Source organism: Lissotriton helveticus, chromosome 11, assembly GCF_964261635.1.
Source record: "Lissotriton helveticus chromosome 11, aLisHel1.1, whole genome shotgun sequence".
Lineage (NCBI taxonomy): Eukaryota > Metazoa > Chordata > Amphibia > Caudata > Salamandridae > Lissotriton > Lissotriton helveticus.
In genome coordinates this window covers 189,932,387-189,958,099 of record NC_136072.1, presented here as the reverse complement: position 1 = coordinate 189,958,099, position 25,713 = coordinate 189,932,387, and the positions used below count along the sequence as shown (strand labels likewise).

General features: G+C 46.5%; 1 protein-coding gene across 2 annotated transcripts in view; it reads right to left on the bottom strand.

The window, feature by feature from the left end:
• IFT80 (intraflagellar transport 80) overlaps positions 1–25,713 on the bottom strand; it is a 326,686-nt gene that overhangs the window by 245,040 nt on the left and 55,933 nt on the right. For both annotated transcript variants that reach the window (XM_078666860.1, XM_078666859.1), the window contains exon 5: positions 16,842–16,910. In XM_078666860.1, the coding sequence (XP_078522986.1) occupies positions 16,842–16,910 (69 nt within the window). The remainder of the gene's footprint in view (positions 1–16,841; positions 16,911–25,713) is intronic.

Below are 25,713 nucleotides of genomic sequence, written 5' to 3'. Positions count from 1 at the left end.
AGTGGTGTTCCGCCAATTCTGTTTTCCCCAGTCTGTCGGAAAAAACTGCAGAGTGGTTCCAGAGCGTGGCCTGGAGTCCTCTTCTCTCTTCTTCTCCTAGTTCCTCGTTGACGACCAGTTGTTCTATTGTGGACGGAGAATCACTAGGCGCGTGTGTGGCGAGGTTTATTCCTTTAGGAGGGGGTCCTAGCCACTTTTTCAGCATGTTAATATGGTATGTCTGAGTTTTACGTGGACTCAGTCTCAGTTTGTAACTCGTGTTGCCAACGGTAGACACCACTTGGTAGGGTCCCATCCACTCGGCCTTAAACTTCTGGGTGGAGGAGGGAAGCAGGACCAGAGCCCAATCATTCAGCTCCAGCCGCCTCCACTTCTTCCCTTTGTCGTATACGTGTTTCTGCTTTGTCTGATTTTTTTTGAGGTTCGTGTAGGCAAGGTCGCGTAATTTGCCGAGCTTGGACCTTAGGTTCTTTGCGTATTCCAGGGTCTTCAGTACTTCTTCTGGCAACTCTTGTTCCCAGGCTTCTTTAGTCATTTCTAGTAGAGAGCGGGGCTGCCTCCCATATAGAAGCTCGAAGGAGGAGAAACCTAGGCTGCTTTGTTTCTGGCTTCGGATCACGTACAGGGCCAGCGGGAGTTGTTGGTCCCATTCGGCACCGCTGACTTCCAACATCTTCCGGAGGGTAGTCTACACCGTCCAGTTGTATCGCTCCACGAGACCGTCGGTTTGCGGATGGTATACCGACATTCTTATTTGCTGTATGTTTAACACTTGGCATACCTCCTTCATCAATCTCGAAACGAATGGGGTCCCTTGATCCGTCAGGATTTCTTTGGGGAACTCCACCCGTGAAAATAGCTCCAGCATCTTATCGGCTACTTGTTTGGTGGTAGTAGTGGTCAGAGGGAAGGACTCCGGGAACCTCGTCGCATAATCGACTATCACTAATACGTGTTGATGTCCTCTCCTGGTCTTGGGCAAGGGTCCTATTAAGTCCATTCCTACCCTCTCAAAGGGGTCCCTATGATGGGAAAGGGCTGCAGCGAGATGGCAGGAGGCTTAGTCATATTCTTCCTCTGGCAGACGTCACACTCTTGGCAATAGGTCATGGTGTCTTTATATATGCCAGACCAGTAAAAGTGGTGTAGAATGTTCTGTGTGGTTTTCTCTGCTCCGGTGTGTCCAGCAACCAGGTACGCATGGGAGAAAAACAATATCTGTTCTCTGAAAGATACGGGCACCAAGAGTTGCTCCGGGTCGTCTTTTTGTCCTTGTCTGTATAAAAGATCATTTTTTATAAAGGAATCTAGGGAACCTGGGGGGTTCCTGTCCTAGTGTTCTATGGGCACTCTCCCACGCATTGAACAGAGTGACATCGTTACTTTGAGCAAATCTAAAACTTCTGTCCAGTACCCAGGGTTCTGGGGTCACGAAGGCAGGGAGGGGAGAGGGATTAACACAGGTCTTGGATTTCCTCCCGGGGTCCTGTATGAGGCTTTGTTGAAACATGCGTAAGAACGTGGGGTTGTTGGTCCCTATTATGAGATCCTCGGGGAGGGTGGACAGAACCCCTACTCTTATGGTGTGGGGGTCCCCATGTTGGGTAACTATCGGAATGTTGGCCACAGAATACGGGTTTACATCTCCGTGTACGCAACGGATATTAACCCTTTCTTGCGGGACATATTGAGTGAGTTCCACATGCTGGGACTGAACTACTGACTGCCTTCAGCTAGAGTCTAATAGGGCTTGGTTAGGGGACCCATTTACCCTCACACTCACTCGATAGCTGTTCCCCATCTCAGCGGAGTACAGGACTGTCCTCGGGAGGTATCCCCCCTCCATAGGTTCCTCTGTGTTTTTCCGTCGTGACCAGAGCCGTGCTATGTGTCCCCAGTTGCCACACTCGAAACACTGGGGTCCACCGGGAGCCGTGGGTTCCTGTCTCCAGGGTCGCGGCCTTGGGGGCTCAGGGATCTTTGTCGGCTTCCTCTCTATCTTTGGTCCAGGTCGTGAGGACTTCTCCATCTCCCAGGAGGGGGTTTTAGGTTGAGCCCTTGAGAAGGTGGCCGCCATCTCTACGGCCTGCGCCGTAGTTAGGTTATGGTGTTGTCGCAGCCATTTTTGGGTCGCAAATGGCAGAGCTTCCAGGAACTGCTCTAAGTACACTCGGTCCATGATCTCCTCCTTTGTGCTCACGTTAGGAGTGAGCCACTTAGCCGCTATTTTTAGTCGTACAAATAAAGTCTTAGGGCTTTCCCCCAGGGTCCCCCTTTCTCTCCTGAACTGCAAACGGTATGCTTCGGAGTCTAGGCCCAAATGGTCCAGGATTACTCTCTTCACGTTTGCATAGGCAGTGCCCCCCCGTAGGGTTGGCCACCTGGTAGGCTGCTTGGGCCTCGCCTACCAACAGTGGTGCCAGGAAAAAGGGCCATTTTGCCACCGGCCACCCACACGCCCTGGCGGCTCTTTCGAAGTTCAACATGAACGAATCAGGGTCTTCCCCCGGTTGATATTTTTGTAGGGAAACCCCACTCACTCCATGTGGTATTCCCCGTTCTTCACCACCCCCAGTTATCGGACAGCTTTTTGGGGGATCACTCATTCTAGAGGCCATGGCTGCCTTCATTATTTCCCGGTCGGCGGACCGTATTTGCTGTTCCGCGAACCATTCCAAACGTTCTTGTCCCTTCACTAGCTGCTGTACTACGGATTCCATCTCGGCTATACAGATGGATGAGGTGCCCGCATTATCCACCAGTGTAGTGGGTTGAGGAGGAAAGGGCAAGAGGCGGGTTTTCGTGACACCTGGCTTTATTTGTGAATAGAGAAAGTCTGTACACATTTTTCTGCAAGGGGGCCTCCGGGGTGATCGGCTTCTTATCGTTCTCCTCTTCGGTCTGGTACTGTCTTCTTCCCTTTTGATACGTCAGGGGCTCCTACGGGAACGAGACTCTTCAGACTCCGTGATGGTGGTAGGAGAGCCGTAAGGAAGAAAAGGAAGAAAGGACAGATATCAGTCCTAAGTCCGATGTCGTGACTGCTGTAAGGGATAGGGAGTGAGGGAACACCACTCGTGATACTATACAGCTTTGTGAGAGGGACAGGGGGTGTGTCGGAAGGGGTTACCGGGAAATTCAGCAGGGTATCAGGTCACGGGACTGACCTACCCCTTCTCCCCACCCAGTCCGCTATACGGCTCCGTACCTCTGTGATCCACACACCTCCTGGCGTGCGGCTGGGCGGCTCGTGTTGCCAATGGCCTCCTGGCTCCCGCGCCGCCAACGGGTCTATTCTCCTCTCTGCCGTAGGTGTTAATCCAGTTCTTCCTCTCTCGTCTGCTTCTCCCACTTCTATCTCTGACTCCTCGCTCGACTCCACTCCACACTCGCCTCCAACTCCTCCGGTGAACAAGCACACCTGTGTGCCGTCAGCTGCCGTACTTGACGCCGGTGTAGGCTCCTCCCCCTCGCCTAGTGTGTGCCAATTAAAGAGACCGCCGTCTTCGTCCTCCTCGTCCCGGGAGCAGCATTGCTCCATTGAATACCTCCAATCGTTAGGCTGCGGAGACAAGAGGGGGGTCACATAATGAATCCCCACATGGGGGAGAAGAGTTCCTGGGCTGCTGGGGTGACAGCCTCTCTGCGCTACAGCCGCATACTCAATTTTGCCGGCCCCTCTCCCTCTGGCCCCCGCATTCATTCCTCGCTGATGGTGCAGACAAGTGGGTTTCCCGCCAGTGAGCTCTCTCCCCCATGGGAGTCAGCTGGCAGAATCCTGCTTCGAGAAAGGGGGGGGTGGCGCTATCGGATGTTAAAGCCGCAGCCGGGGACATCGCGGTCAACTCCTCTCGGCCCCCAGGTGTTTTTCGCACAATTTCCTGGGCGCCATCTTGGTTCGTTTCCATGCGGGGATGACGCGAATCATATCTTGGCGAGGCGGGATCGTAGGGAGGCGGTTTAGCATTCAGAATGATCTGCCAGTGCTCCGATTGCAGAATTGTCTAATTTGGTGGGATTAGGACGTGTCGAAACGCCGCTCTAGATGCCGGTGTGTGGGTTCATCACGGAGCTTCAACTCCGAGCGGCCATCATGCCTGCGGCTCCGCCTCCTCAAGCCTATATTCATTGGGTCCAGAAAGTCCATAAGCACCTATACCATATGTATCTGGGGGTAAAGTGAAGCTTCTTTGTTAGGTTTGGGTAAATAATACCTCTGGGGATCCTGTCAATTCAGGTTGTCTTCTTTAGAATCTCCTGGAACATAGTGGATGTCCAATTCATGTGAACCTTCTGCTTGCGAAGCTACATCAGAGTGACAACCGTCATGACCAGAGTAGATTTGGTCGCTTTGTTTACTTGATTGTTCCCGTTCATTATGGCAAGAACAGGAGTCGTCTATAAGCTGAGTAGTAGACTCTACCATACTTTTTTATTGGCAATGATATGGATAGAAATGGTACTAGTGACAAAGAAGGTCTCTGAGGCAGAGATAGTGTTAAAATGGTAGCCTCTGCTGCCAATGACACTGCAGTTGATTACCTGGTCATCAGCAGAAAAGAGATAGGCTTTTTTGTCAATAGTAATGTTGCCGTCAAAGGAGCATGCTTTATCGACCTAGTCTTCACCGATGAAAGGGGCTTCTTTGATGGAGTTGTCCACAGGATGTACTTCCCCATCAACAGCCTTGTCTACATTGATGGGATCTGCTTTGCCATCAGTGGTATGGTCTCAGTTGACAAAGTCAGTTTTGTCATTGATGGTGTAGTTTTTATCAACGGAGTAGACTTCATCACAAATAAGATGATTTTCATTGACGGTATTGATTTTGTTGGTGGCGGTGTGTTTGTCTACGGAGAGCTCGTTTTTGGAGTTATCTTCGACAATGAATTTCGAAAGGTTGCTTACCTATGGCTGTCCACAACGTCACTGACGATGGAGGACAAGAGGCCAAATTAGAAGATAATTTAGCCATGGGTTTCTCAACCCCAGCACCAGCAGATCCAGAAGACTATGATGTCAAGACAGATGTACAGGACCTTTGGCAGAAGAGCCTGTGTCCAGGTTGTTTGAATCAGCAAATTCCATTGTGCATCTTCACCTTTGTTGGTGTATGTGAAGTCATACTCTTAATTCAATCTCACTCTGGGAAAATCAGTATTTAAGGCCCTGAAAAGGTGACCCTTTCTGTTAGAACTGGATCTGCCACAGGTTGAACAATGTTCGAGCACATATCCAGATTTGTGAAAGCAATAGATGCATTTTGTGTGGGGGTTTTCTGTAAAATTCTCTCTCATCCCACACGTGACTCATGGCCTAAATAAAGATCATGCAGACTTGGCCATGATAACTAAAAGACCCATCCTGAAAAAATATATCAAGGGATCAACTCCCAGACACAAAAAAGTGCTCTAACTGCCTACCTTCTGAGGCTGAAGGTGAACAAAGATGACCAGGAAATATCCCCAAAATCTTATGCCTGTGATGAGGCAAGCAATGCTCAGAGTAATACCTATGTCCTGAAGATGAGCAGAAGAATATCGGACACTTGGTATCTCTGAATTAATGTTTGAAGCCGGACCCTTTCACGTCAAAGGTCCTAAAATAAGGTGGATGATCTACCTGTAGTGTATAGAGTATTTCCAATTTTACTTGCTGTATTGAATACTGCTGCGTTAACATCGAGAACAGATATTTCCTAGCCTGATGTTAGAGAACAATTCAAGCATGTGATTTATTTAAAGAACCAACAGCAAAGAAAGCTGGCTCTAGGCTGTTTCATTGTCCAGAAGGCTTAGATAAATAATTTTGAGACATGACAGCAATGTCCTATCATGATCCTATGATCCTAGCACCCAGCGAAGTCACCGAAGTACCCTTCTATGACCATGGCTCCAACATGAAAACTAGTTTGGAATCTGTGCCACACTTGTGTTCACGGACAACCTTCCCTAATCCTATTTGAAATTAGACCCATTCCAGATTCCGTTCTGCAGTATTGTTCCTATGTCCTATTGCATTCTGGCACTTGCAGACCTTCACTGAGATTCAGAGCTAACAGAGATCTTTGGAAAATCCTAGCATAGGCTAGGAGCCTGACCTAGGAGCCTCTATAACACACGTTGCATTGCATGCTTTCCTGACTAGTTCCAAAGTAAGATGCTTTTTACATTTTATTCAAAAGATTAGTTCTTTCCATTTGTTGTCTCCTGCACTCTTTATGCACTCATTCAGGCAGAGAGGTGGAGTAGGTACATTAAGTGCTTTCACCTACCCTGTGCTGTAGCGAGCACACGCCTATTATTTTTTGCAATGGGGTTAACCCTATATATGTGTCAGCTGAACAGAGGTATCAAAGAGTGGCTTCTTTCAGTAGCATGTTTTCTACTTTCAATGATTTTAACATGCTTGCTTAGGATGGAAGTTTCCATTTCCACCTTGTGTTCCTGTCAATCTGAAAAATCCTGAATGATGAATCCTGTTATTCCTTTTACTTTCTTCCATGCTACTGTAATGCGCAGTACTCACCCTCATTTGTGAGCTTTATAGCCTCACAGTGTCACTTGTTTCACACTTTTTCCTGTGATTGAAATATGCATTATCATTCTTTATGTGTGAGCTACTTTGCCTCATGGTTACACAGTTTCTGGCCATTCCTCTGCCTTTCCTTTCTGTTCTTACAAAGCTCCTACAGCCACATATCTGCTGTGTTGGCAGTTCCCTCTTATCTTCCTCTGGTCCATTTCTTTTTCTTAGAAACCTGTTCTGAATGCCAGTGCTACCTACCATCTCCCAGCAAGGCATTGGTTGTCCCTTGCCTATTGGGCACATTCAGTTTGTGTGTCTGTGAACCAACAGGGGCACAGCCGGCTACTTCAGTTCCCATTCATGTTCCCTATATAAACAGGGCAGTAGCAGCCCCAGGGTCTGTTGGGTACAATCTGCTCTTCATCCCGGTACTGCTGTTCACGATTTCTGTAGCCCTATGCGCGAATACATGTCTTGATTTTCTTCATGACTTCTCACAATCTGAAGTTGTCTTTGAGCTAGGGCTAGTGTAGTTCCTGTGCTTAGACTCTACCTCTAATTCTTTCTGAGGCTCTACATTTTGCTGCTGACCATTTTCTATCCAATATTTTGGCTATTCTTGCCACTCATAAGATCCCATGTTTAATACTCGGTTTGTTACAGCCTCGTATTCATAAAGAGTGTGCGCCTGAAATTATTCACCCAGACCAGTCTGGCTTTATGCCGCACCGCAACACGGCGCTTAATCTGCGGCGGTTGTTTAGTGTAGTGGAGTGTAGGGAGACCTTGAGAGAGGACGCGGCCATACTCTCCTTAGACGCGCGTATGGCGTTTGACCTGGTGGAATGGCCCTTCCTTTTTGCGGTCCTCCAGCACCTAGGCTTCGGCCCCAACTTTTGTAAATGGGTCGGATTATTATATACGTGACCGCTGGCAAGGGTGGTGATCAACGGCTGTCTCTCCAGAGAATTCCCACTAGGTAGGGGGACAAGGCAGGGATGCCCGCTGTCACCCCGACTTTTGCGATAGTGTTAGAGCCACTGGCGGCCTGGATCAGCCAGGACCTCACGATACGGGGGATACGGTGGGCGATTGACTGGGAGGATCGCATTTCGTTATATGCAGATGACATCTTGCTATACCTCACTTCCCCGGCGCGGTCCATTAATTGTTTGCTGAATATCTGTGCGGCATATGGCCGAGTAGCTGGCTATACTATAAATTGGGATAAATCGCTATTATATGTCTTGCGAGGCTCGCCGCCGAGATTACCGAGGGGGTGCGCATTGCAAGTAGTCACGGAAGGCTTTAAGTATTTAGGCATCTTTGTCACGCATGAGCGGACGCAATTCATTGACAGAAATTTGATCCAACCGCTGACACGACTTAAACAGGATGTTAAACATTGGCGGTCATTGCCACTGACACTCCTTGGTAGGGCTGCGCTCTTTAAAATGGTAGCGCTGCCGCGATTTTTATAAGCGTTGCAAAACACCCCGTTCCTGGTCCCTTCAAAGTACCTCGGCGTGATAGAGGCGGAGATAACTACTCTGCTCTGGGATGGGAAGACGCCTCGCATCGCTCTGAAGAAACTAAGTAGGAGTTGGTATGATGGTGAAATCGCTCTGCCGGACATCAGAGCGTATTATTGGGCCTCCCAGCTAGTCCCGATAAACCAGTGGTTGCATGTCCGCCAGGAGGAGCCAGCGTACAGGCTTGACAGGCATCTTCTTGAGCCTGCAGGGATCATGAGTGCCCTGTATAACAAGAAACGAATGCACGCGCTTACCGGACTGACACTACACACAATACGCATTTGGTTTATGGCCCAGCGCGCGCTGGGATGGGAGGGCGAGATCACCTGCAATGCCGTTATGGGACACGCAGAAGTTGGGGAGGCTGGGTAACTCCAAGGGGTTCAGGAAGTGGGACATCATAGGGATATCGACAGTAGGGGACCTATGGCAGAAAGGAGAAGTGGTTCCGTTCACACACCTGCAGACTACCTATGTCCTGGCTGACACTGAAAGATTTCCCTATATACAGATTAGACATGCCCTGCAATCAGTCCTATTGCCAGGCGTGACCCCAGAAGATTCCTCGCCATTAGAGGATAGGCTCCTGACCGATCATTTGCAGAAAAAGGCGATTTCGTTGACATATAAAAAAATTATTAATAATAGATCTGATCCCACGGGGACTGTCAAGGCTGCATGAGTAAAAGAGGTGGGAGACATTGATAAGGCAGACTGGAGGGAGGCCCTGGCTTCTCCTAAAGAGGCGGCAATCCCGTCAAGGTGGCGACTTATTCAACTTAAAATTCTCCACCGCACATACTATACGCGGGTGCTCCTGCATAAAATTGGGAGGGCAGACACGCCACAATGCTTAAGAGGGTGCGGAGAGCCCGGAACCTTTTTTCACACCATCTGGACCTGCCCCACAATAGCAAGATACTGGATGGCAGTGATGAGGACGCTCTCCCAGGTCACGGGGATCACGATACTACCAGAGCCGAGGTACTGCTTGCTCAATATATGGGAACCAACAGACTTAGACACGACGGCTCAGGGATGGGTGAATCTTGAGGTTACAGTAGCAAAGCGGAACATTGCACAGAGGTGGGGGTCTGGGGTAGGCCCTAACCTGTCCAGGTGGTGTGCGGACATGGACCTGGCTATGGTGGCAGAGAAGTCGGTCTTTATTCATCGGGGATGCCCCAAAAAGTGGGAAAGGGTATGGGGGAGATGGAACTCATATCGAGGAGATATATGTGAGCCACCTCCACCTGATGATTGCGAATCAGAGGAAAGTAACTAAGGGAGGGGGTCGTAGTCATATCTGTACTTTAGGCAGATCTGAGTGTACATACAATGAGACTGGGTGATATTCAGAAGTGGGACTATAAAACTATAGGGGGAGAGGGGTTGGCCTAACGGCTACGGCGCTCGACCTCGGACCTGGGGATCTGGGTTCGAGTCTCGGTAACAACGCCAAAACCCCCTGTGATTCTGGGCAAATCACTTAATCTCCCCGTGCCTAAAAAAATGAAAGTGTGTCCTCATGTAACGTAACTGGTGCTATGTAAAGCGCTCTGATAACTGATTCGGTTCGGTTCTAGTTCGCGCTATATAAAACTCTGCAAAAAAAAAAAACTGATAGAAGTGTAAAGATGCTGAGAAATGTGATCTGTATCCAGTCATGCTAATATTGATGTATGGAAATTACTTTATTTCTTCAATAAAAATGTTTTTAAAAAAATTTAAAAAAAGAGTGCGCCTCAGGGCTGGTCTCCATTCCAATCAGGTAAGCCAAAAACTTCAGTTGGTGTAACCAGGTCCATTGAAGTCTTTCCTATTTTACTGTGAATATAGAATAAGCCTGATAGATAACACAACTTTATTGTCAGTCTCAGCCGACCGTTAAACCAAATAAAAAAGTCTCTGAAAACCATCCCAAGCAATAACTTTGCTGTATGGCAATTGCTAAGGCCAATATGCTACCTTCAGTTCAAAGGACCTTCCATCAACTATCAGGGGATCACTTATACATCACACTGATCAAACCTTGTTACCCAGTAACCCTCCTTGCGTCTTGTATCTCTCATTATAGCCAGCTACCGTCCATTAATTTCCAGTTTGCTAATAAGGCTAGAATATAACTTGTATTTTACAATGCTAACCATCACCTCCTAAATCAATGGCCACTGTTTTTACTCCTTTACACGTATCTCCAATGAGAACAGGAGACAACTAAGAAAGGAACTACTTTGTGTACTCAGCTCTCCTTCCTAGTTTGGGGCGGAGTCACAAACACCACTTCCTCCACAGTTTGCTCACGAACCACATTCCTAACTAGAGACCTTCAAACATACTTCAAGACACATTCAAGCCATCTACATTCTAATACCACTGTAAGTGCTATATCACAAATTAAATACCTGTCAACTATCTAAGGTTGAACTGTGCAGGGATGCTTGGCGTTGTAGTAGACTGCATAGGAGTGAATGGAAAGGGATTTTCTGACAAGGATCCACTTCAACAGTGTGCTCAGAAATGTCAATCTCAACTTCAAAGGCTGTGAAGAGCACGCCAACCTTGGCGTGGCTTCTTTTTCCTTACCTTGTTTACACCATTGCATTCTTTAAGTATTCTCCTGATCCTGCCAGAGATGCTACATAAAATGTATTAAAAGAATTCCCTCTTTTTTCAAGCTTATCTTTTTTATAGGGATCTTCCTGAATTATCACAAATTCCTCCAATTTTTGATCCCTGTAACATCTGGTCCCTACTTTTGCTTCTGCTCTAAATTCATCAGTACTGATGATGACCCTTTACTAACTATAGGTTGAAACGCCATCGATGTCGGGCAATGGGATGCTCCTGATTAAATCAATTAATGCTTTGATACTGATAGCCTGTGGAAAAAATAATTAACTTCGTAGTCAATTGCTTCTATTTTGTTGCACACATTCTTATGATCCTTCTTCTCTGTGCTGTGGCATCACTGGAGCAATAATATCTATTGTCACAAATTAAATATTGTGCACTGAGCACTATTGTTACAAATTCAATATTGTACACGTTGGCTGACACTATAGCTCTTCTCCATTGACTGAAAAACAGTATAATCAACTGCGAAGTTGTGTTCACTGATTGTCTACATTTCAACCAATTTCATAATAATGTAATACATTTGTTTCTATTTTAAGACATTCAGTAATTATATAACCCTCTGAATCCACTAAGAACTGTTGTTCAGCATATTTAAAATTGCCCTTGGTTCTGTGTGGTTAAACGGGCAGCCCCTGCATCTTATAAGCTCTGCGGAAGAGGATATTTTGGCACACATAGCCTGAATGAATGAATGAATATACACTTATAGAGCGCATGGCTACCAAAGGCCTCCCAGCCTGGACCTGCACATGCTCCACTGGGACTGCCAAATGATGAGCAAGTTGAGCGGACAATGACTGACAGAGAATGATAGCTGCAGAAAGAGGATGTATAGGTACCACAATGGATTCCAGCCCTCAGATGAACGGACGGCACAAGAACATTTCCTAAAGGAAAAGTTAAGTACGGGCACAACCCAATGTAAACCTGTAGGACAAAAGGACAGCAGAAAAGGCACTCTTGGAACTAACAAAGGAAGAGTCAAAATATAAAGTCCAGGAGAATACGAAATCTTTCAATTATTTCCCCACATTTTACAGTGAAGTCAATGGCCTCGATAAGAAGACCGACCTTCACTTCTTTATAGTGTACATCAGCATGGATAATGAACATCCCCACCCCCTCGACCCCATCTACCACCCTTTTCCAAGCAGAACTAGATCAACTTAATCAAGCACTTTTGAAACTGACGTGGAGGATGGCTATGAAGTACATAAAATAACTTTACAAAACAAACATCATTCCAAGTACTGAATGGAAAGATCAAAGAGATAGCACCAGCAGCGTTACACTTGGCAATGCCTTCTGTCCAAGGGGGCCACCAGGCTTGAAGCAACCCACAAAGCAAAAAGCCTAAACCTGTACTCTAATTTCAGCACAATTCTTTGGTGCTTTTGGTAAAACGCTCCCTTGAGGTCATATTCAATTGTCGAAGCCCCTGCCTGCTTTTTGGTGAACATGGTTATATGTGGTTTCTTCAACCGCGCCCCCCCCCCCCCCCCCCCCCCACATGAGCACAAATACCAGAGTTCCTCACCAGTGCTTCTTTACTAATGGTGGATATAACAGGAGTAATTTGTGTGTCCCCATCAGGATCAAGAGCTTGAATCCCTGCATTTTACAGCCTAGGTAAATCAAATGCAACCCCTTTATTTTCGACTGCAAAGAAAATTGAGAAACACACACCAAAATTCCATACTGCTACATAACCCACCACACTTGCTCCATCAACAAATTCATGCTCATTAATCTCAGCTCTGTATTATGTCAGTCAAAAACGTACTGGACTTCATAACCAACAATTGCCTGGATGTACTGTTTATTACTGAAACCTCAATCCTCACACTCTGTCTTTCACAGTTCACTAAGTCAACAGGCAAACCAGCAATGACTTTACTAACAAACTCTCAGACATTTTCTCCAGTATCACTGTCCATACAACATTTCCCGGAAATTTCAGTCTCCGCCTGAATTCCTCGATCAACACCATTAAAGAAATAGAGCACCTCACTTACCTAGAACTCACCTCCTGCATGACATCACCAACCTATGTCAACATTAACACGCCATACCTCATCTTCTATTTTCTATCCATAGTTCCATGCCTCAAATCATCTCTTCTTATATAGAGCAATAACTACATCAACAATTACACCACAATACCATAGAAACAAGCGCTCAATGGACAACTGCAGTCAATAAAAATCAATCATGGTAAATTATTAAGTATTTCAGGGTTGAAAATGATATTCCTAAAAAATAAGGCATTTCAAATATATTAACTCGGTAATCTGATTTTATATGGAAGATGAAAAGTACAAAATTAATTCAAAGACACTGGTTCAGTACAGGTAGTAGTCGTCTCCTACTATAAATCGGTTAGACTCATGGCTGGTGATGGGAAAGTATACATCTGCTAAAGAAAGTCACTGCAACATCCTAATGACTTTGGGCAGAAAGAGCTTCTTCGGTTCTTTCAGAGATGGGTATGAATAACTATGTTAAGGCTAAGGATGAGACGGAGACGTCATTTCATCTTGATGGCGATTAAATTGCATAAGAAAACAGGTATACTAAACCCTTCAAATTTTTCTTCTGCCAACAGACTGAGAAGTCTTGCACTTATAGGAAAAGTTTATAAGAAATTCTCCGAGGTCTGGAGGGATGTGAAAATGGCAACTGAGAACACTCCCTCTAATGGAGAGTACCAAAGTCTCTCCATCTAGACTTGTGTAGGAAGCTGGCTCTGTATATGCAATACCAAAGTAAGGTATAGTGTGCACAGAGTCCAGTCGATCGCCAGAGGTATAGCAAAGGCTAAAGTAGATAATACCTTACTCTCTTTTGTGGTAGCGTGGTTGAGCAGTCAGGCTTATCAGAGGGTAGTGTTAAGCATTTGTTGTAAACTCTCAGGCAACAATTGAAGTCAATCACTCAAAGACTGAACCCAGACCAATTGTTTGTTCAAAAAGTTGTTACTTTGCTATTTTCATTACTAGAACCAAGATTTACCCAGTAGCAGGTAAGTGATACTTTCAATAGAATTATACAGTGTGTATTGGTTTTGTAGGAGAATACAAATTACTCTGCAGTCAAGACAATGGGTTGTAAGCTCTTCAGAATACTTGTAATTACCTAAGATTACTTTTTAGTTACTTTTCAGTTACTTTCCTACTTTTGCACAAAACAAACTAATCACACAGTTTGGCCATTGTAGTACATTAGCGAGCAGGTTAACTCATGTGAAGACTCTACGTTACTTTTGTTGCACACAAGACAGGATCAACACAATACAATTTTCTGAGAAAAACCCACCATGCAATCCTATGGAGTAAAGAGAAGTGTTAAGTTTACAGGTAAGTAAACTGTTTTGGTGACTGAGTTTTTCAATGGTAGAACCAAGGTTCAGTTCAGCACTTGAGGTGCACCACCAGCGGCACTAGGGAGGACGGGTACAGAGTGCTAGTGTGCCAAGGTTAGCCAATAGGGCTAAGGGGCACCTCAGTTGGGAGCTGCTCAAGGGCAAGGCCACTTGGTCTTGGGAGGTAAGCTCCTAGAGTTAAGGTGAGGACGGGGGTCCCAGGTCAGCACCAAACCTATACCACCAGCAGCGCAGGTGCAGCGGGTGCAGGGTGCTTATGCGGTGTTGAGAGCCCAATGTATTCCTAAGGAGATTGCCGATCGAGGAAATAGACTGCAGGCTGGAGCCAGAAGACTGGAAAAAGGGAACCAATGACTGGAGGATGAAGTTGGAGAGTTGCTGGGCACCAGGACACCATCAGTTGGGCACCTCACGACCCAGGGGCTGCGGGTGCAGGGGTGTCTTTTTGTGTCAGGTTCTTCTCACTGGTTCGAGTTGGGGTTGGGGGGGCCTTAAGGAGGAGGTTGCAGGCGTCGAGCAGAAGGTTGGAGGAGGTCGCCCAACACAGGGTGCTCACCCCACATGGGGGAAATGGGCACCATCCCTAACCCTGATTGGAGGATGCATGCCATCTGCAAGACGGCTGGCACTGAAGAGAGGGTTTCACCTCAACTTCCCCACCCGAGGGGTGGGGTAGGCAGAGGTGGGCACAGCTTCTGGGCTGCCTTATTTTTCCCGCCTGTCTTCCTGCTGAAAAAGGGTGAGAGAGGAAGGGGGCCTGCTCCTGATAGCAGGACAGGCTGGGGATCGCGTTCCAAAGGTGGCAAGGTCTTTGAAGCTCCCCTGCCACAGATAGCTCTCCCTGACCCGAGGTAGGTGTGAATACATCCGTACAGGAAAGGCTTTATTTCTGGGCCCAGGGAGCGAAGGCTCCCACGCCAGGGGTCCAGAAACCTGTCTTGTTGTGGCAGGCTGGTGTTCACCTGTCAGATCCCCACCAGTGGTTGGTCTGGTTCAGGGGTCCCCCTCTTTAAGGGACTCTTGAGTGTAGGGAATAATAAATTGGACACTGGAATCAGTGCAGATGTATTATTCTGAGATGTTTGATACCAAACATACCAGGATTCAGTAAAGCCATTATGGTGCTGGGACACCCTTAATGACCAATTTCCAGACCATATACTCAGGATGGCTTTACTGGGCACTTATAATATCGAAGAATGGCCTTAGATGTTATAGGACCAGTCTGCTCCTACAGATAGGTCCTCACATGAGGTATAGGGCACCCTGCCTTAAGGGTGACTTACCGACATGGCACATAGGAATGAATGCCATGTCGACTCTTCACTTTTAGCTGCACCACAACACGCTGGCTGCAATAGCAGTGGTGCACGTTTGTGGTGAGAGGTCTCTGAGGGTGACATAATACATGCTGCAGTGATCAGATGCCTTTCCCTGGCCACCATGTCCTTGGTACCATGGGTACCCTTTACAAGGGGCTTACAGGTAGGCCAGAGTTGTACTAATTGTGGAAACAAGGGTACAGTTTAGAGAAAAAACACAGGCCCTGGGTACCTGATTGGCAGGGACCATGGGCACACTCAGTCAAAATGCATCAGAAATCTGGCGAAAAGTGTGGGGGTGGTTACTGCAACAGAAAGTCACTTTCCTACAACTTCACTGATAGAGACTCTTTCTGCTCTACGAGAAACATGTTCTGGACAAGAGATGATCTGCACTCTTTTTACTGGGGTAAGAAAACATCCAATGATAAAAGCAGGTGTCGGCTATGCCTATCCCCTGTAATGATTCTTCCTGAAAGAATGCACAATACAGAGGCTCAGTTAGGTTAAAAGATCTAATCAGGACTTGAACATAATTGTATTACTTAGAAAGAAAAAGTATTGAGTTTTGGAGGAGGCACATGGATGGCACAGAGCAACTTTGATCATTTCACGGGAAATCGCAAAAACTGGCCATCTTGTGCCACATGTAGGAGCTATATATGACCAGAATAGCATTTGCTTGTCACATAGTTTGCCTTTCAGTATGACAGATCGTCTTGCCTTGATCCTCCAAGTTGAAGTTATCACTGTCTAGAACATGGCAGGCTGCCATCACCAAAACAACCTGGCTGACTGGTCTACTACCAATATGAAGTAAGCACCTGTGTGGGTCGGCATTTTCATCAGAATTTCAGCCTAGAGGAGACTGTGTTACTAATTCCAGATACGCATTCTTTGCATCAAAACCATAGGCTAATATTGTTGGGGATGGGCGAAAAGCCACATCTGAATCTTTCACAATAACTGCTACTCACTACGAGTACAAAGTGACTTTCTGTAGGCTTTGTTATTTCATGGATCCACGGCTGCTACACAAACACACCGTAGGCTTGAACGCATGGTACAAATAGAAGCGAAGCATTACATACACAGTTTGTTGCAGGCTGCATCTCATGACGGGGCTACCATTATCCAATACATAGTGCTGAACCTTGTTGGCCACCACTCAGTTAACTACTTTCCCATTTATAAATGGAGGTTTATCATCATCAGGCTGGGTATCTATTAATATTCACATTAACCACTAGTCTTCCACGCATGTGCAAGGCTGTTCCTGTTATGGCCCTTAAATACAAAGCATCAAAACACAACAGAGTTGCAATTTTCAGTAAGTATGCTTCGACTTCCTGTCTTTCCCTTGTTCTTTACTACATTCCTTTCTGCTAGTCCAAATACAACATTCAATGAGATGTTTAATGATGTACAACATACCTTGTTGAGCTAATGTTGATCTCAGCATCCCACTTTTTGACCAGATTTTTATTTGACCATCTTCGCCAACTGTTAACAAATAGTGAAAGTGGTATACATTTTAGAATGCAGAATATCCCGCACAGTGTATCAATAGAGGGTATCAATTTACATTCTTCATCGCCACACTAATATTTGCAGAGCCACCGTGAAAAGCAAAGGGGAAACAGAATCTTCTTTCTAGATCATTTGCATGCAGTGGCGGCTCGCTGAGGGAGTGCTGCGGGGCGGTGGGACAGGGCTGGGCGGGGCAGGGTGCGGGGGGGTGGGTAGTGGGGTCGGACATACGACGGCCAAGAGTAAAGTAAGTAAGTAAATAAATAAAACTATATACCTTGCGCTCGCTGCATCACCAACTCAGCGATGCAGCGAGCGCAAGGTTAATAGTTTTATTTATTTATTTACTTACTTTACTCCTGGCCATCGTATGCCCGACTCCAATTTCACCCACCCTGCCCCTCCCTGCCGTGGCCCACCTACGTGCAGCTACTGTTCGCATGTGACAACACTTCCCGGTTCTAGACAGTCCTTAATGTATAATCTGTAAACAGTAGTTTTAAACTATGTTTTTATTTTACTTCAGAATGTTTGCATTGAGAATTGGTTGAATATACGCAGCTCGCCAGTGAATTATTATAGCCTTAGAGCCTGCTGTAGCGGGCTCTACTGACCGTTAAAGACCTGCTCCAGGGTTAAAGGTCCGAGCTGAAGGCGAGGGCTTTTAAAAAGGGTCAGCAGCCCTTTAATGGCCTGTAAAGCCTGCTACAGAGGGCTCTAAGGCTATTGTAGTGTAGATCCTACATCCCTGATAGGCTCTGCGCATTGGAATAATATACATTATAGTTGTGGAATAGGACTGAGGTCAGTATGCCTCTATCGTGTATATTAAACTTAATTACTTGTGTGTGCCAGCTAACTCAGAGGTCACTAGAAACTTCTCGAATGGACAAGAAGGGATTCGTTTCTGACAACCGCATAAACATGACAACTTTGTTTCCCTTAGAATCGGAACAGTCTCAGAATCGTGGAAACAATAGATAACAGTTTCACTCAGTGAATAGTGCATGCTTCATTTCTACAGAGTTTACACAGAAATAGGTAGACGGGCGTTTCAATAAAAAGGGTTTATTGAACAATCTTATTTCTCGTGCAAGAGATGTGAACTGCTACAATTGTAAGACAGAATGCGAAGTATAATATGTACAGCGTTAGCAGTAAGATAAAATAATACTGCAATAGCATGGTTTGTAGCTATGACATATTCATAAAAATACATACATAAATAACACAGGCTAAAATGTGAATACTTATCTGGTGCTTCTAGCTAGTTCTACCCCAGTGTACCTAACCTAAGTGCTGTCGCAGGGATTCTGCTCCTACACAGAACTGTGCACAGAGACCCAGGACCTCAGTGAATTGTGGTGTGTAGGAGTAGAATCCCTGCGACATGGTCCAGCCCACACTACAGTGTAGTACGAGGTAAGAAGTAGGTGCTGTTTTTCTATAGTCTAGTTTAACTATAGTTAGGATAGCTTTTGCCAAGATTTGCCAAAAGTCCCTCTAGGTTCTGCTATGGCCTGAAGTTTTGTAACCTTTCTTCTGAGGGGAAAGTCTTTCCCATGTGATTATCCAGGATGGCTCCTAAAAATTGCAATCTTGTCACAGGATGGATATATTGTTTCTCAGTGTTCAGGACCAGTCGAATTATTGGAATAGGCTGGTGCAGGCCGCTGAGGAGGCAAGAGTCTCTTCCATTAATGGAGTTTTGCCAAGTCAGTCGTCCAAGTATGGGTGGTTGTGGAGACCTTGTTTTCGGCACTTTGTAGCATACAGATCCAAAAGATCCAGAGAGATGAGGTATTTCTTGCATGAAGCTTCAGAAGGACTTTTTGGAGGGTTGCCATTCGGAAGGAATTTCTTTTCAGGAATGTGTTCAAAGTCCAGTATTGGCCTCTAGTAATCTGATTTTTTCTTACCTAGAATTAATATGGGCTAGACTTCTTGATTCCTCTGTTTTTCAGGGCTCTTTAATGACCCGTTAAAGAAGGAGGAGAATCTCTTGCTGTAGCTCATGCTACAGTAATGTTCTTTTCTGTGCAGAAGGGTGGAAGGTTTCTGAATAAATTCCAGAGTGTGACCAGGACTGCAGGTTATGTCTGACACTTGTTCCTGGCCACAAATACAAGCTTCCAATTTTGAATCGAGTATGTTACAGAGGGGTGAATAGAAGTATTCAGCGGTGAATAAGGGTAAGTTAGAGGCTGAAAACGGATTCCTGTTGTCGACGAGGTTGTCATCTATGGTAGACGTACTGTCGCTTTCGAGGGGGTTGTTATCGATGTAGAAGTGATGGCCACCACAGAGACTGTGATTATGTGCCCGTCGACAGCCTGTTTATCAAGGACACTGTCACTCTCCCCGATAACGGAGCTCTGGTCGTCAACTCGAGGTGGCAATTCAGACTGGATGTCAGGAATGTTGGATTTTTGCATATTTCTTCTTCAAGTTATCCCTTGCTCTTCTTTCTCATTAAGGCTTTGTCTGATATTAGGATGAGGTGGCTGTGGATGATTTTTAAACCAATTCCAGTTGCAGAATTGCCATAGGTTTCACTTTTCACGGATTCTTCTCCAGGGTAGTTGGCATCTCATTTAGCAGGAGGAAATCTCCTCATTAAGGATTTCCTCACACATTACATGTAGTAGCAATCTGTGCTAGAGGAAGTAGGAGAGCTCAGCACTTCCACCTTATTGGCTGAAGTTCATGATTGACTTATTAAACAAACATTGTTGATGAGGCATATCATCCATTTAACACAGTTGTTTACTATTTAAAGTTACCGGGCTTCCCAGTCTAGCAATAGGGGAGGATTCAAGCATGTGAGCACAGGAAATATCTCTTAGCGCAGGGGATGAGATGGCTCTCCTCCCCCTGACAATGTACTTGTTCCCACACACATGCATCACAAGCTAGAAAAAGATCATAAAGGAGTCCATGGCTGCTGGCCTGCCTCTTGATGAATGTTTTGTTCCTTGTTGGCACACACTGTTTTTGTTTCCCGGCTTGCCCTGATCTCACTGCTGCCTGTGCTATGCTTCACATTTTCTTTTTGACGGTAACTACTGACATCACCACCTACACAGCTGTCCGCCGCCATAATACCCGGCTCACTCGTGTAGACGGGAGAGCTAGGGTGTACGGCAGGGCAGTAGGGCGGCAGGGCTTTAGGTGCCGTGTTGGGCTGCATCGTTGCCTAGAACCTTGCTTGGTGCTGATTCTTCATCCTGAAAACCAAGACTGTAAGATGTATACTTACCGGCAAAACTGCATTCTTGTTTTCCTCCCTTAGGTTAACATTGCGGAACTGAAATTGTCCACTTTTAAAGTGAAAAGTGTTTCTTATGAAAAAAGTATTTACCTTTTTACGTATTTCTTAGTCTTAAAATAAATCTTGAAAGAAGCTTATTTTTATAAAATTGGTCAGGATGTCTTTTCTGAGTCGTGTGTTTTTTTGTTTTTTTTGCAGAGTTTTATATAGCGCAAACTAGACCCGAACTGAATCAGGTATCAGAGCGCTTTACATAGCACCAGTTACGTTACATGAGGACACACATTCATTTTAGGCACGGGGAGATTAAGTGATGTGCCCAGAATCACAGGAGGTTTTTTTGGCGTCGTTACCGAGACTCGAACCCAGATCCCCAGGTCCGAGGTCGAGCGCCCTAGCCGTTAGGCCAACTCCTCATTTATTAATCACTGTGTGCATACCAAATGTCTTACACTCTTCTGTGTTAGGCATAAGGCTGCTTGACCACAGTACAACAAATAGAGCACTTTAGGTTTACATTGAGCCCTGTACACTCCTTGGGAATCTCTGAACTCTGCACGATATAGCCACTTATTGGTATATCACATAAAGTGCCAGCTTCCTACAGAACCTACGTCAAAAGATATAGGGTCTCATCCTTCTTAAAGAGTCATTGGGTAAATAGTGTGCGCCTCCAGGAGACTTACCTTAATAATATGGAAATTAAAAAGGTGGCCAAGAAATGGAAAGGCAGCCGTATCATACCTTCTATTCAACCTATGCTTGGGGAGTACTGGTGTGGGTGGCCTGAGAACCCCATTTGTGCTCAGTTATGAGGAAGCTGAAGTGGAGGAGAGGTATGTCTTCCTGCAGGGTAAGTGTAGGAAAGTAGGATCTGCTTTCATGGTTACCCCCACTTTTTACAGGTGTCATTCTGTTTTTTGACTTGTCTGACTGGGATCCTGCTAATCAGGACCCCAGTCACTGTGCTCTCCCCCTAAATTGGACAATGGGAAGTACTTTGGTACCTCTCAAATTGGCTACTGATGTACCCTTCTAAGTTCCTAGTATATGTTATGTTATGTTATGTTAGTATGAATTTGTAAAGCGCACTGACACCATAAGTTTCCTGGTGCTAAGTATGTATGAAGAAGGCGTGGCAAAGCAGGTTAACAGGGCTGAGAAAATAACCAGGTCTTTAGGCCCTTTCTAAAGCTCAGTAAATTGTTACTGGTCTTAATCGCCAAGGAGAGGGAATTCCAAAGCCTGGGTGCCAAGTATGCGTACCTGCGACTGCCAATTTTCTTCTGTTTGATGGTGGGGGTGACGAGTAAGTGGAGGTAGGCTGAGCGGAGATTGCGGGTCGGGCAGTGCTTTACAATGAGTCCCTTCATGAATTCAGGGCTATTGCAATGGAGTGTTTTAAAAATTAGGCAGCCTGTCTTGAAAGCAGTTCTTTTTTCAATGGGTAACCAATGTAGTTTACGCAACAGGGGCCTGGCCGATTGCCTTCTGGGGGTTTTGTATATTAGTCTTGTCGCCTGGTTTTGAACGATTTGGAGGCGGTGAAGCAAGGACTGAGGTAAACCAAGGTAAAGGGAGTTGGAGAAGTCAAGTCGAGATAGCACCAGGGAGATCACCACTTGCACAAGGGCCGCGTGCGATAACAGGTGAGAAATCTTTCTAATTTTACGCAGCTGAAACATGCTAGAGGAGATCACTGCCCCTACATGTCCTTTAAGGGAGAGGTCGGAGTCGATGACCACCCCTGGGCTCTTCACCGAGCCTGAAGGTGTGGGAGGGGGGCCTAGTACAGATGGCCAGAAGTGTGGGCCCCAGTATGCCACACTGTTTCCTGGCAAAATGAGTTCCGTTTTCCCAGGATTAAGTTTAAGCTGATTGTGATTCATCCACTGCTGTATGTGGAGCATCACTGCTTGGAATTCTGTTACGGCGTTAGGGGAATCCAGAGGGAAGATGATCTGAAGATCATCGGCGTAGTTGAAAACCGTGATCTTCCAATTTTTTAGTGAGTGGATCAATGGCCGGAGATACAAATTAAATAGTAATGGTGAGAGAGAGGATCCCTGGGGTACTCCGCATACTGTAGGTGTCTTGGTGGCCGTGTAGGGGCCCAGTCGGACCGTTTGTGATCTACCTGAAAGGAATGACTTAATCCACTCGAAGGCAGGGCCCTGGATGCCAGCCTGTCCGACACGGTGAAGCAAAATGTTGTGGTCCACCGTGTCGAACGCGGCTGAAAGATCCAAGAGTACCAAAGCCTGCGGAGCCCCCTTGTCGGCGTTTCCCCTCAGAGTATCTAATACTGCTAAGATGACGGTCTCTGTAGAATGTACAGGACTAAAGCCTGCTTGGTTGGGTTCGAGGAAACTGGAGCTTTCGATGAACTTAGAAAGGTGATTAGTTATATGGGCCTCTAGAATCTTTGCCAAATAAGGCAAAAGGCAGATGGGGCGGTAATTAGAAAGGTTAGTGGGGTCCGCCCCAAGTTTCTTCAATAGAGAAACCAGTATAACCTCCTTTAAGGTGCTAGGAACAAAGCCCTTGCCAAGGGATTCGTTCAGAAAAGGGAGGATGCTGTGAGGTAGGGTTGAGAAGATATCCCTGAGGACGGGGGGAGGACAGAAGTCGTTTGGAGAGCCCGATTTTATGCGGGTTAAGAGCTCTGAGAGGATGCTCGGGCTAATGGCGGGGAAGTGTGTAAATGAGAGTGGATTGAAAAGGGTAGGGTCCGATGAGCTGGCAGAAGTGGGAGGTGGGATGCTATTCTTGATAGTCACAATTTTTCGACGAAGAAGGTGTTTAGAGAATTACATGTTTCTTCAGTAGGGGCCTGCGCAGGTAAAATTCTGTCATCATTGGTGTAGTCATTCATGATTTTAAAAATGTCCTTTGATTTGTTAAGGGCTAGGAGAATTCTTTCCGAGACATGTGCTGCTTTGGCCGAGGAGATCGCGCTTTTATATTTTTTTAGGGCCGCCACAAAGAGCAGTCTGTCTACAGTGGAGTAGCCGCGTCTCCAGTTCTGTTCGAGTTGGCGGAGATTCAGCTTTTGTGCCTTAAGGTCAGTGGAGAACCATTTATGGGCGTTGCCATGCCTTGCACGTGAGAATTTGGTGAGAAGGGCGTACCTATCGCTGGCCGACTGTAGTCAGTTGGTGATGTCTACCCCCATTGAGTCGACATTGGGGTTGGCTTCGACGATGGGGAGTGTACTGGCCAGGGAATCCATAAAACCTTGGGAGTCGTAGGTGCTCCATTTACGAAACAGCCCTCCAGCTAATATTGGGGGCTTGACCCTCCCCTTGACTGTGATAGTGACATCAATCAGGTGGTGATCTGACCAGATGCAAGGGGAGATTATTGGGCTTGATAGAGTGAGATTATGAGACCAAATATGGTCGAGAATGTGACCCTTTATGTGGGTGGGTGTAGTAACTTGCTGAGTCATATTGAGGCTGGTGAGTAGCTCAAAGAGTTCAGTGGCATGTGGTCCTCCTCGAGCGTCATTGAACCAGTAATTGAAATCGCCGAAGAGTAGTAACTTAGTATGGCAGGTCATCAAGTTCGCCATCTGTTCACTTAAAGAGATGGGAAATGAGGGCATGGGCTGGGGAGGGCGATAAATGAGTATAAATGCAACTGGGCCTGCGTCAGTTTCAAGATTAATAACCAGGTTTTCCACCTCTGGTAGGGCTAAGGAAGCGGTAGCAATGAATGTATATTTTTTGTGGATAATGGCTGCTACCCCACCCCCAGGTCTACCCGATGTTCGATTTACGTTAAGAATGTAATAATCTGGGGGGAGGGCGGCCAGTAAATCTGGCGTGGAATCTGAAGTGAGCCAGGTTTCGGTGATCAGTAGCACGTCAGGTTTTTCCGATGTTAGTAAGATAAAGATATCTAGCTGGTGTTTGACCATCGAACGTGAGTTGAGGTACAGCACCCGGAGAGACGTGTCGTTGCTTGTAGCAGGAGGCGAAATGTAGGGGGAGGGAAGAGTGGCCGGGCGAACTTTATTAGCGGGAGAGAGAACCACTGACATTACATAAGATGCCCAAGGCCCGAATACGATCAAGGACAGCTGGGGGAAGCGTAGCGGGCGAGGGCTGCAGCTCTCTAAGTGCCCCTGAGGAATAGGAGAGAAGTAGCGTAGGACTTTTGGCCCCTGGGCCCGGTCTGGCGCGGACGGGCGCAGACGGGCTAGCCTTTGGCGCGCCTTCGGCGTGTCCGCTGCGCTCCTCTGGGGAGACCTGCATTTGGGCTCACGTCCCGCCTCCAGGCTCCGCCCCGTCCAGGCCGGTTGGCTAAGGCCTGAGGGAGGTGAGCAGGGGGAGAGTTTAGGCAGCCCTGAGGATCGCGATTCGAGTGAGGAGAACAATTTAAAAAACTTTAAAAGCACACAAATTCCAAATCAATTTGCACACAAGCGCACGTTTTTTCAGGTCAAAACAGCGCAGATTAACGAAGTTAATCTGATTATACCTAGTCCCTGGGTACAAAGGTACCCAGGGACTAGGTATACCAAGAGTCTCCCATGGGCTGCAGCATGTATTATGCCACCAGTGAGAGAACACTCAAGCTGTGGCTACAGGCCTGCCATTGCAGCCTGTGTGAGCTGGTGTTAGCACCACTCACAATAGATAAATGTTTCCTTATATCAGAGGTCACTGCACTTAAATCCTAAAGTCACCCCTAAGGTAGGCCTTTCAATAATTCTGAAGGCAGGGTGCTAGGCTATAAGAGTGAGGGAGCCCAGCCTGAGAAGGACACCCCCTACAAACCCAGGAGTCGATGTTCCAGTCTTTGGAAGTGTGGTCAGCCATTTTATACATATAGTGGATATCTAGTCAATTACAAGATGTCTAACTATATAAAGGCTGTACCGAAACCGGTCATATTTGGTGTCAAACATGTTGGAATCCTACCCCAACACAGATTCTAGTGTTGGATGTAGGATTCCATGTATGTGGTGCTCCCCTAGGGAGTCCCCCTGTATTCTCGGTACCAGCCTTTCAGGGTCTACCAGCAAGCTGGTGCTTCTGCTGACCACAGACACAATTGTGCCCTCCTGCTGCTAAACTGAGCTCGAGCAGGGGAAGGTAGAACAATAGATTTCCTGTCACAGGGAGGTGTGACCACCTCCCAGACAGGACTTAGTGTATTGGGCTGGGATGGAGTCGCTTGCCAGCGCCACCAGACCGCTTTGAAGGGCACACTTTGTACCCTCCTTGCATACTCCAGTTGAAACCAGTTCAAGTAGCCGTTGGCTCCCGCTCTGGCACGAAACTGGAGAAAAGACATGGGAGTATATTCCCCTCTGTCCAGCCCCTACTCTGGGAGAGACCCCTGAATCATCCCAACCCTTTCCTAAGGATACCTATGGGCATACCTGTGGATGGCTCTTTAGATTCGTTGGGGGACAAGATTCAGATAGGAAACCACTTCCACTTCAACCGTCTGGGCACCTGGGACTTCGTTGGAATTTGCCTTGAACCAAGACTG